Below are 13,399 nucleotides of genomic sequence, written 5' to 3'. Positions count from 1 at the left end.
ATGAGACATGCGTTTCTTAATGGAATACAACCTACTGTAGATGTTGGGGATAAAAAAGATTCCTGCCAAAATATTTAACATGCATAATTTAGCAGCATTCAATGTATGTCTTTATAATCACCACATGTTTCATAAACTACACTGGTGTGCTGATATACTTGTATACCAAGGTTACTGTCGTAGCTCAAACCTAGAGCCTACCCATCCTTTGGATGAGACATAAAACTGAGGTCCTATTGTAAGTGACTCTGAATGCAGCATGATGTATAATTCACCCCTTAGTCTCTGTAAGTCACTTTGGATAAAACCATCTGCTAAACGACTGAAAAATAATAAAATAATAATAATAATAATAATAATAATAATAATAATAATAATAGGCCAGAGTTGACAACGCTACCTGAGCCACCAATACCTTCCACAAATCAGCAAATGCTTTTTATTCAACTCAGGAAAAGGAGAATGAGAGAGTAGGATCAGACTGAGGCCTTGACTGTCTAAGCAAGAATTTCTCATTACGAATCTCCTTGAACCGGCTTCGCTCTTCCTGGCCTCACCACAGTAAATCACAGCAGCAGCAGCAGGTGCACCCATTAACAGCTCCATGTCCTCTCCCCTAATATTTATCTGTCCTATTTATTCCAATCACGGCCAAGGCACTGAATCAAGCCGCAACGTGGACAGATATTAAAAAATACCGCCTTTCCATTAATTTTAAATGACCTTTTAATCTACATGCAAATTCACATTGGATGAAAATGCATCATTTTGTCAAACAGGAGAGCTGGCTGCTAGGGGTCACAAGAAGGTTAAGATATAATCTCTGGAACACTAGTTGGGGAAGTATGATGGTTGGTATAGATAGAAGGATCAGAAAGCAATGAACCCTTCCTGTCATAAAATATGGCCGGCTTTTTGGAAAACAAAGAGAAGCCATTAAAATCACCCCACGAAAGTGTAGAGTGTGTGTCCATCTCTCGCTGTCTGTCACCTGTGATGAATATCCTTTCATGCTAACTCCGATTACATATCATTGGATGGGTTTCACAAACTTTCGGTCACTGCCTGCATCTCCATAGAGCTTTACACAACTACAGCAATTGGACAGAATGAAGATTTCCGGAAAGGAGGATTAATGTTGATTGTTGTCTTTCATAAATGAATTTGATTATCAGTAATCCTAGGAATCATGAGCATAATTTTCCTTAGCATTTTATTGATATTTTCGTAAATGATAACTGACAGAGGAGGCCTTAAAATAGCAAGATAGCAAGTTGAGATGTGCCAGGTTCAATTTTCTTTACAACTTATTATTTTCCCCATTCTTTAAATAATGATTATGGCTATTTTGATGAATCTATATACTAAACACCATATTATTAATGAAAGTTTGTAGATGCATCTACATTTACTTTGGAACAGTACAGAAGATCAATGGGAGGGAGCTTCAGCATATCTTCATCATTACACCCCTATCATGAATGTACTGATATGAATAGCAAAACGTCATAACGGCCCTGGTTCAAAACCTTGCAGATTTCTTTCTTTTTTTTTTTAACAAGCAGGCAATAATACACTGCTTGCGAGAGTAGAATGTTTTGTAAAGCACAGACTAACACAGTGTTAAGGCTTCCCCCATTAGTTTTTATTAGCTCTTTATAACTTGTTAAATTGTATCAGAAACATCTTATTCAGGCATCTGGGGAGACACCTAAACTTGTTTTTTGCCATGTGCTTGGAAATTGATAATCTGTAGTGAACAGTCACTTTACTAACTTAATCAATATACCCAGAATTGATTACACAGCTGTATTTTTTGCATTTCTCTGATATTTTGACAGTTTTTACACAGTACCAGTGCACGATCAATGATTACTCATGGTATAATGACTGCTTATGAGTGGTATTAACATGTACTGAAACATCATACTCTTTACAATGAAAATGTGATTGGAAAGATGAACAGGGTAGGCTGTGGTGCCATATACAGTACCAAGCATGACATGGCAATATTAAATCTTACCATCAGTGACTTCCAGCTGGGCCTTTGCTAAGATGCTGCCAGCAACAGTAAGAGCCTGGCAGATGTAATATCCAGCATCTGATCGCTGAACAGTGGTGATTGTGAGGTCTCCACTCTGGGAAACTGTAACAAACAACCTCCCCGACCAAACCCTTGGGGCTGTTTTGGGAACCTTTTTTCTTTTATTTATATATATAAAACATATCGTATAATATATATATATATATATATATATATATATATATATATATATATATATATATATATATATATATATATATATACACACACACACACAGTTGTAGTCAAAAATTTACCTACTCCAATGGAAATTTATAATTTCTAGAAATTCCTCGAAAAAAAAGAATTTTAGGAAAAATCTTTTGCAGCAAAAGTTGGGTTTTTGTGGATGAGGAAAAAAAGTTACAAGAAATAGATGTCTACAATGATCTACAATGATTTATTTCAGCAAACTCCAAAGATGCTCATTCAAAAGTATTCATACCCTTTAATGCTATGACAGTATGATCTATAAGGTGCTAGAAATTTCAATATAGTAATGCAGAACCTAATTCTAGAAAAGTCTAGAAAATATATTGTAAGTGAACATTCTTAGAGAGTATACAAGGGTTAGGCATAGGATGATTGTTGTCATTACCGATAAGAATATGGGGAAGACGTAAAAAGGTATCTGAAGACCTTGGGCAGAAAATTATTTATTGTCATAAAGCTGGAGGATACAATAAGATTTTGAAGCATGTGAATATCCCAATTTTAACTATTGTTTCTATTATCAAGAAGTACAAGACTCATGGTACTGTCACAACGCTCCCTCGGTCTGGAAGAAAGAAGGTTCTTTCACCAAGAACAAGTGGAAGAATTGTTAAGAAGGTTGATAACAATCTGAGATTGACTGCCAAAGATGTCACTGTGTAACATTTTTTTTTTTTTTTGTTCCTGGGTAGTAAGTGTTATTTCCTAATTGCTTATACCTCAAAAGTATAGAAAATGGCTATTATTCCCCACAAACTTTGCTTTTGTGACCACAACAGTGATATTTCAAAATATCACTATTTCCAATGGGAAAACGGGCAAATGTGTGTCTTTTTGTTCACATAAAGTCAGAAAAAAACAACATATGAATCCAAATTAACATGTATTTATAGTAAAGTAATACAAAAATGACTACAAAAGATTTAGAAGTGAGTAATTTTTCGAGATTTACGATTATACTGTATTTACAGATGTTGTTTTTTTCTGACTTTATGTGAACAAAAAGACACAAAAGCGCCCATTTTCTCATTGGAAATAATGATATTTTGAAATGTACCTGTCCTAGTCACAAAAGCAAAGTTTGTGGGGAATAATAGCCATTTTCTATACTTTTGAGGCATAAGCAATTAGGAAATAACACTTACTATCCAGGAACAAAAATTGTGTTACATAGTGTATTCAAAGTGCATTGGCTGTAAGTGGCACTGGGGTTTCCATTTCAATCATAGGTCAAGAATTGCATGGTGAAGGTGGTCGCAGGCCAAGGTAAAAGTCACTCTTAGGAAAATGTCACAAGGGCAATCGCTTAAAGTTTGCAAAACAGCATTTGAATGATAAGATATGAGTCCAGGTCAAAGGTTGGAGTGATGAAACAAAAATCGAGCTATTGGTCATGCTGATAGTCGTTACATTTGGAGAAAGTCTGGTGAGGAATCTGTGGGGTGGAATCTCCTTTACCAGAAGAATGCCTTTGGTACAGATTGAGGGCAACCTTAAGGCTCAGAGATACATTGACAGTGCTAGATTTACAATTGGACTTCAAGAAAATAATGTTGAGGTCATGTCGTGGCCAGCTTTTTCTCCTGATCCGTGTCCAATATCTGTGGGACCAAATCGCCAGTGCCATCCACAGGAGACAGCCGTGACTAGCCAAAAGTCTATCCAGGTCTATGTGTCAACGTTGCCAGGATTGTCAGGAGATCATACCCGATACTAACTTCGTAGTGTTTTAATTTTTAAAGTGTGTTACGTTTAGACCTGAGTGTTTTGTTTCTTTTGTTCATCAGTGTATGAATATATATATATATATATATATATATATATATATATATATATATATATATATATATATATATATATATATATATATATAAACACACCCACACACACACACACACTGGCTCTTTGAGCTAATATATATATATATATATATATATATATATATATATATATATATATATATATATATACACAGTGGCTCTCAAAAGTATTCACCCCCCTTGGACTTTTCCACATATGATTATGTTACAACATGGAATCAAAATGGATTTAATTAGGAGTTTTTCCAATGATCAACACAAAAAAAGTCCATAATGTCAAAGTGAAAAATAAAATCTAGAAATTGTTCTAAATTAATTACAAATACAAAACAGAAAATAATTGATTGCACAAGCATTCACCCCCTTGAGTCAATATTTGGCAGAGGCACTTTTGGTAGCAATTATAGCCATGAGTCTATTTGGATAAGTCTCTAAAAGCTTTGCACATCTAGACACTGCAATTTTTGCCCATTCTTAACTTTTTGCGCAAAATTGCTCAAGCTCCGTCAAGTTGGATGGGGACCTTTGGTGAACAGCAATTTTAAACTCTTTCCACATATTCTCAATTGGATTGAAGTCCAGGCTTTGACTGGGACACTCCAGGACACTGACCTTTTTATTTTTAAGCCACTCTAGTGTGGCTTTGGCAGTATATTTGGGGTCATTGTCCTGCTGGAAGATGAATCTTCTCCCAAGTCCCAGGTCTCTTGCAGATTTCAACAGGTTTTCCTCCAGGATTTCTCTGTACTTTGTTGCATCCATTTTGCCCTCTATCTTCATGAGCTTTCCAGGCCCTGACGCAGAGAAGCTGCCATCACCATGCTTCATGGTAGGGATGGTGTTCTCAGGATGATGTGCGGTGTTAGGCTTGCGCCAAATGGCTTTCTTTTTGCCACTCTCCCAGAAAGGCCAGTTTTGTGAAGAACCCGGGCTATTTTTGCCATATGCAGTGTTTTCCAGCTCAGCCGTGGAACACTGTAACTACTTTAGAGTTGTCATAGGCCTCTTGGTGGCCTCCCTGACTAGTGCCCTTCTCGCCCGAATACTCAGTTTTTGAGGACGGCCTGTTCTAGACAGATTCACAGTTGTGCCATATTCTCTCCATTTCTTAATAATGGACTTTACTGTGCTCTGGGGGATATTCAATGCCTTGGAAATGTTCTTATATCCTATCCTTGATTGGTGCTTTTGAAGAACCTTGTTCCAGATTTGCTTTGAATGTTCCTTCATCTTCATGATATAGTTTTTGTTAGGAAATGTACTAACCAACTGTGGGACCTCCCAGATACAGGTGTATTTAACCTGAAATCATGTGAAACACCTTTATTGCACACAGGTGGACTCAATTCAACTAATTATGTGACTTCTAAAGACAATTGGTTGCACCAGAGCTTATTTAGGTGTCATAGCAAAGGGGGTGAATACTTATGCAATCATTTTTTTTTTTTTCTGTTTTATATTTGTAATTAATTTAGAACAATTTGTAGATTTCATTTTTCACTTTGACAGTATGGACTTCTTTGTGTTGATCAGTGGCAAAAACTCCAAGGGGGGTGAATACTTTTGAGAGCCACTGTATATACACCGAGTGTACAAAACATTAGGAACACCTTCCTAATATTGAGTTGCACCCCCATTTGCCCTCAAAACAGCCTCAATTCGTCAGAGTATGGACTCTACAAGGTGTCAAAAGCATTCCACAGGGATGCTGGCCCATGTTGACTCCAATGATTCCGACAGTTGTGTCAAGTTGGCTGGTAGTGGATCTCTGCTCCGAATAGTTCATTCCATCTCATCCCACAGATGCTCAATTGGATTGAGATCTGGTGACTGGGCAGGCCACTGCAGTAAACTGAATTCACCGTTATGTTCGAGGTACCATTCCTAGACAATCCTAGCCTTGTGGCATGGTGCATTATCCTGCTGAAAAAATCCATTAGCAGATGAATATACTGCTGCCATGAAGGGATGCACCTGATTGGCAATGATGTTCAGATATCCTGTGGCATTCAAATGTTGCTCCACTTTTATCAAGGAGCCCAATGCATACCATGAAAACACATCCCACACCATCACACCACCACCACCAGCCTGCAATGCTGACAAGCGGCATGATGGATGCATGTACTCATGTGGTTTTCTCCATACCCTAGCCCTCCCATCAGCTGGGTGTCCTTTGGTGGTGGACCATCCTTGATACACACGGGAAACTGTTGAGTGTGAAAAACCCAGCAGCGTTGCAGTTCTTGACACACTCAAACCGGCGCGCCTGGCACCTACTACCATACCCCGTTCAAAGGCACTTAAGTCTTTTGTCTTGCCCATTTACCCTCTGAATGGCACACACACACAATCCATGTCTCAATTGTCAAGGCTTAAAAATCCTTCTTTAACCTGTCTTTCTTTCATCTACACTTATTGAAGTGGATTTCGCAGATTACATCAATAAGGGATCATAGCTTTCATCTGGATTCACCTCGTCTATTTCATAGAAAGAACAGGTGTTCCTAATGTTTTGTACACTCAGTATATATATATATATATATATAATATATATATATATATATATATATATATATATATATATATATATATATATATATATATAAACACAATTTTTGTCTCATATATATATATATAATAGCAAACTATTTTTGTCTCACATAATTCTAATTTACAATAAGCATGAGCTAAAATGCTTAATTATTTCAGTGAATATGCCAGAGTTATCACCATAACCAATGTCCACGCTTTGAAAGGAACACTTACGAAAATCAACAGAGAATGATGAACAATTCGAGGTGCATTGACATTGAATGAACCCGCACTTTTAACGTCTTTTATCCTTGAATTCTTTAAGTTCTCAAAGCAGATGAACATGAAAAGACATTAGCCAGATTCAATTAAATCTAATGACTTTAATGCCGCAAATTATGTACTTTTTAAATTACCTTATCCCACTGCTACATGATAGATGTCCACTTCATTAGATTCAAGTGTGACACAAAAGGCACCCTCTGCCTAATTACTTAATTACTGTTTTAATTAATTCTTTTAGCCAGTACCTCATAACTCCTTTTGCACCATTAACAGGTTCAAGGATATTGGTTCATTAGCTGGGTAAATAAGATCCCATAGTAGCTGTTATTTTCCAGCGACTGGGTGAGTAGGATCTGAAGGACCACTTATTTTCAGTTCCACTGGGCATACTAAACTTCCATATTTCGAAACATATCTGAAGTACATCTGTAAGCTTCATCCAGATGGTAATTATTATTATTATTATTATTATTATTATTATTATTATTATTATTATTATTATTATTATTATTAAAAATATTTAAATAAGATATCTTGTCTGACGTTCCATTATCACAGGGTTTCTGTGTTAGGAATCATATAACAAAATAAAAAGCAGGGTTTGAGGAAATGCAATATACATTTATTACAGGTGTCGAAAGATAAAGCCATATGCAGCTATTAAAACTTCTAATGATACCCTCTATCTAATGCATTCTTTACATTTTTCAAGCTCCTTTTAAAACACTGATGCACATGGTTTTTATTCACAACATCACTTAAAGCTGGCTTTGTCGTGGTAGAGATATTTAAGGAATGAGTTTGATAAGAATTTGACTTACCTGGCTGCCCTCTTTCTGCCAAAAGACAGCTGGCTGAGGGTTTCCCTTTGTTTCACAGGGGAAGGATGCAGTTCGACCCTGCGCAACGATTTGATCTCTTGGCCTGACCACAAACTGAGGAGGAGCTGGTTTGAAACAAAAAGTTTTTTTTTTTTTTTTTTTTTTTTTTTTTTTTTTTTAGGATGCACGGTAACACACAGAGGTGGTAGATGAATCACAGTTATCATGCAACAAAACACAGTCTGGCAGATAAATACAGAGAGGAACAATAGAGAAGACAACAGAAAAGTTTTCAGTTTGACAGATGTGACACATTCTGTCTCATGTAAACTAGTTATTTCCAGCTTCTTATGAAGAGTAAGGGACAATGACACTGGTAGGTGCCATTGGAACATCCTCTCATAGCTCTGCAAGCCCACCTCAGTGTTGACCTAAGAAAAACCTTGACATTTAATGTATGAAGCAAAGACTTGTATATGAATTACATAGTGGTAATCAGAATAAAGGCTTCCAGAATTGATAAACTGCACTACATAGCCATGTACGCCAGTGCATTTCACTTATATTTATTTTGGATCCTTTTTTTTAATTATAAAGAAACTGATACCTACTGACAGTAATTTAAATAACGTTGCAAGAAATTGCTGTAAATGCAACACAACAAGCATGTTTTGGAAATGACATATCTTACAGTTCAGAAAAGGTTGAAATATCTATTGATTATACTGGACCAAAAATATTATTTTGAAACAGAAAAAAACTGTATTGTATATTTCAAGAGCTGTGATAATTTTCGCAATGTGTTTTTATTTAAACTGGAGCTAGTAAGCAGGTTATCCAGATCAGTAAATACATAAACCTTGTCCCTAAACCTTGCCAAAATCTTATAACAGTGAGAGCAGAGATCACTAGGATTCCAGATAAAAGGAAAAAGGGAGGAGAGGAAAACAATTAAGACTCGATAACTGGGACATTTTGTGGTAGGAAAAAAAAAATGTTTGGAGAATGTAAATGGACAGTAAATTAGATTTGATTTCTAGCAAATTATGCTTTGATAGTGCATTCAGTAAGCGCTGACTTCAATCAGTGTCACGCCTGAGCTATGTTATGCTAATGGCCAGTTTAGGCGGCCGTTGAGGATGATATGGAAATCAGATGTTTGAGCGGAATGGGGAAACAGGGCCCAAGTGTGAGCTGTGTGCCAGGCGAGGGGGCTGCAGGACCCTAAGGTTAATCATATCATGTTCTGAGTTGTGTCTACAGCATGGGAAGGTACGATGTGGCTGGGATTAAACAGGAGATAATGAAGAGGCAGATAGAGCCACTATCTCCCTGATTGCATAACATGGCTGCATTGGCATTCCACAGCTCTTGGTTAAGCAGACTCTTTTCATTCATTCTTGTCCTTCTCTTGCTCCTGTTTTTTTTTTCTTTATTCCTTCTTGTCACTGTTCCTTGGTCATAATCACAAAGTTAGTTGTTTCCCCAAAACCTTTTTAAAGAGAAATTGGGGTACCATCTAATCAGTGCATGTAAAACCACAACTGTCAATTCAACAGCAGCTATTCTTTACACTATGCTGTTGGTTGGTCAAGGTGCACATTAGCATGTGTGACGGAAAGACAATGAGGTCTGGTGGTAAAGAACGGGAGGAGAGGTGTCTGGAAGGGCTGGCCTGACAGTTATTTTCCGAGGCCGGGAAGTCGGCCTGTCCTGGAAAGAAGCGAGTCTCTGTTGTAAGACCGTATTGACCTGAAAGGTAAACGAGGGGCAGCTTAAAGCAATAAGGCAGCTGCAACCGTTTACCAAGATGTCATATGGGATTGCATATAGAGGCCAGGGTAACGCTGATCTTTTCCTTCGTTTGGGTAAAGCTCGGTGGAGAGAAGGACTGAGAGAGGAGCTCCCAGAAAAGGAGACGTGTTACGTGTTTTGTGTTGTGTTTGTCTGTGTACTAATTGTCTGTGTTTTGCACCACCAGACAGTTAAAGCACCCCCGGAGCTGTCGCCGAGGGTCAGCACTATCCGGATCACCACTGCACTACCGTCACGAAAATACCTGTGTCTGCACTCACCACCAGCACGACTGCACTCATCCAGGACTGGTGACCGTGTGTTCGTTTTTGTTCGGGACTGTGCCCTGTTTTGTTATTCCCGTGCCTTACACATTGTTGTGTATAGCTGGGGATTTATTATTTTATGGTCACCAGACCTGGAATACAAATAAAAACAGTTTCCACCAGATTACAATTGTCTGCCTTTCACTCCTGCACCACATTGTCGCTACACCTGTTCCTCATTCACCAGCCACTTTGCCACACATGGAACAATTACAAATTACAAAATGTTTTCTGCTTCCTCGATAGCTGTTTCCAAATGGCAGGTTGAGTTAAAACTCAAGCTTTAGATAATTGTTTTTATGTGCCAGTGTATCTTTGCAAGAACAATATGGTATGTCTACCCAGAAACATACTGTTCTATTTACAATGATGTCAGAAATGCTTTTATTTTTTTTTTTACAAATATTAACTGGTCTGAATATTTAAACAAAATAATTTACATACCTTAAAAAACAAGAAACAGTTATCTTTTAAAATTAGAAATCATGAAGCTGTATGAAAACAAAATGCTTTATTTTTTGTATGTCACCTAGTACATGCATTTCTGTCTACAAGGCAAAGTATGCCAACATTTCTTACAGGCCTCCAGTTTAACTTTTGGCAATTTAACCAGTTAAGATCAACCCCCCACCCCCCATGCACATCTGAAAAACATTTTTGATATCCAACAGTGCAAATTTATTTAGGCCTTATGAATGAAGTAAAAATATTCTAGAGTTAATTCAGCTACAAATAAAGAAACTGTGGTGAATTCAAAGCAAAGCTAAACAGTCAAATTCTCCCATTCAGGACCAATAAGGGTACACTTTCTTTCCTGGGAGTACTTAGACAAAACACTGAATTATTGAATGGAAAGGTCATGATTGTCATATTACTTTTGGGGCATTTAGAGTATTTATTAAAAGTAGTAAAAAATATATAGATAGCTAACATATTCCACACTCTGTCAGTACATAATGAATATCAGATTTGAGATGCAATGGCTTAAGAGGCCAACCTGTACTCCGAGTTTTATTTTTATTGTGTTACTGCCTGAGGGTTTGTCAGCTGCATCTTTTTTAAATTATGAGGGGGGTATTTTCAGCAGTCAAGCAAGTTATTTTATAGTCAAAGGCTTTTGGATGGCAACGATTTCTAAGTCAAATCGAATTTTATTTACGCATAAGCCTATTTGAGATCTGAGATTTCTGAAGCATTATTACAATTTTTGGAATGAGAAAGCTGTTTAAGGCTGGCCTCTTGCAGGTGCAGAAAGCATCTACTGAGTCAGATATTATTATTTTATAAGCGCTGTACATTTCTGAAAGAAACTTCACCTTTAGACCACTACTATACTGTACAAAATTAATGTCTTATCATGGCAAACTGAGCTGTCTCTTACTGCCCGACAAGCTGTGAAAGTGGATCTATAAATGCAGTACTGTACGGTAAATACAAAATGTATTTGAACAGCATGCTTTCTTTTCAAATTATAAAATGTTAACAACTTCATGCACTATGATATGGGCCTTCTTGATAAAATAAACTACCAAAATTGTCTGTATGTAAAGAAAAAAGTGAATGAATGAATGTTTAAACAGCATACCTCTATGCTATTGAAGGGATGTAGTATGACAATTACTCAGTTGAGCTTCAAGTTCTAAAAATGGCAGCTCATTTGGTTTGAGACTTTAATGATTTATTAAAGTCATCTTCACCTCAAAGGAAATGGTTTATCAGACAAGATATTTAATTCATGATGGAACACATCTGCCCAGGGTCTGGATGATGTTTAAAACAAATACATTTCTGAAGGCCCTTTTTCTTTCAATCATATTTTATTCAGAGGTAAAGCAATTACAGTCTCCTTCCCGTGGATGGACTGAATGTTTAATTTTCAAAGCTTTTTCAACCTAATAATTTCTGACAATCACACGTTAGACCTTGGGCTACTTTGACCCAGTCACAGTTCTCAATTATTAGTATTTCTTTTCCTGATACAGATAAATGGGGTAACTGTGTTTTAATTAAACTCATGCCCACACATTAGCCCCTTTCCTTAAAATGACAGCTATAACAATAATGTTAAAAGGCCTGTACCAAACAACCACAAAAGTATTAAAATATGTAATTGTACTGCTTTTATAACCCTTTCCCCTTATTCTGTTTTAAAGACATGTTCAGGTAGCAACCGGCATTGGTGGCATTTGACAGCAAGGCCAGGCTACAACAGAATCTGGCAATGACAGTGAAAACATCAGGGACCTTTAGGAACAAGTATAGTTGAGGAGGTGGGGCTGTTTCTGTGAATGCAACCCTAAGGAGACATGATCTTTTAGGAAGCATTATGAGGAAGACAGAATATACTCAATTGCAAGAAAAAAACAAATGTAATAGAAATATAAAGAAGATTCTTCAATTGTTTCAGTTTTGAATCCATTGTTCCATGTTTGAAAAGTCAGGGCAGCCTTTCTTTTGTTATGTACTGTAATTAGTGGAGTTGCAATAAAGAAATAAAAAAACAGCTTCTAATTTAAACGTTAAATATATAATAACAAATCTGAGACAACAATCTGTAATAAACAGGGTAACATCCCTTGTAACAGGATCTGTGGTGGCTTCTTAACTTGGATGAATTCAGGTTTAGTTGCTTAACAGGTTAGTATTATGGGAAAAGCAAATTGTAACAAGTATAAAAGGACACAATTGAATAAGCTTTTTTTCAAGAATGGAAAGAACTCATACTAATAAAGCAATTGCATATTATTCTACTGTACTGCTGTGCGTTGGTTAGTAAATGCTGAATGTTAATATTGAGTCCCGAGTTCAAGCACTGCCGGAAGCTCATGCACAAATGGGTTTAAGGATGGTTACTTACCAACAGGGCGAGCTGGACACAGAACAATGGTGTGGTGGGAACATAAAAAGAACAGAACAAAACAAAACAAAAAATAGGAAAAGAAATTTTAAAAAGTCAGAATGAATGACATGTGCTGTGCGTACACAATTCAACGAGGAAAACTGATGAGTTAAGTTTTTCTCTTAAACAGGTCAAAGACATGCAAAGGCTGTCTTCTTCTTTCCACAACCCGTATTAGTTCTTTAAATAATTAAGAAGGATCCTTGAATATCATAACCAACAATTGTACATGACATCCTAACAGACACATTCAGCCCATAAACGACTTTAGCTTTATATTGTAAGTGGGGCAAGTGGTACTGAGGTATTAAAGATCTGCTCCTCCTCCTTTAAGTGTTATTGTTTGCCTTTGATCCAAATTATTACTTAAAAGATAGAACCCCCTGATGACTGGATATTATAAATGCTTTATTATTCTTATTAACGTTTATACATTAATACATTATCCGATGATAACTACACCACATTAAGTGTTCATATAAAAATAAAACCTGTTCCACCTGAGTTCTCAATTACTTAATTGAACCAATTATTTTCTTAATTGGCCAACACTAACATTCTTCCCAGGTCTTTAGTTATTAATGATTTAAAGCTACCCAGAAAACCTGAAGGACTGTGGCTCT

The 13,399-nt window shown here is 36.7% G+C and overlaps 1 protein-coding gene across 1 annotated transcript in view; it reads right to left on the bottom strand.

Moving 5' to 3' along the window:
• LOC121321276 (roundabout homolog 2-like) overlaps nucleotides 1–13,399 on the bottom strand; it is a 261,265-nt gene that overhangs the window by 66,123 nt on the left and 181,743 nt on the right. Inside the window, exons 7-9 of the mRNA XM_041260177.1 lie at nucleotides 12,735–12,746; nucleotides 7,733–7,882; nucleotides 2,024–2,146 (exon numbers count right to left, since the gene is read on the bottom strand). Coding sequence (XP_041116111.1) covers nucleotides 2,024–2,146; nucleotides 7,733–7,882; nucleotides 12,735–12,746 — 285 coding nt within the window. The remainder of the gene's footprint in view (nucleotides 1–2,023; nucleotides 2,147–7,732; nucleotides 7,883–12,734; nucleotides 12,747–13,399) is intronic.

Source organism: Polyodon spathula, chromosome 9, assembly GCF_017654505.1.
Source record: "Polyodon spathula isolate WHYD16114869_AA chromosome 9, ASM1765450v1, whole genome shotgun sequence".
In the NCBI taxonomy this organism is placed as follows: Eukaryota; Metazoa; Chordata; class Actinopteri; order Acipenseriformes; family Polyodontidae; genus Polyodon; species Polyodon spathula.
This window is presented reverse-complemented; position numbering and strand designations above follow the sequence as displayed.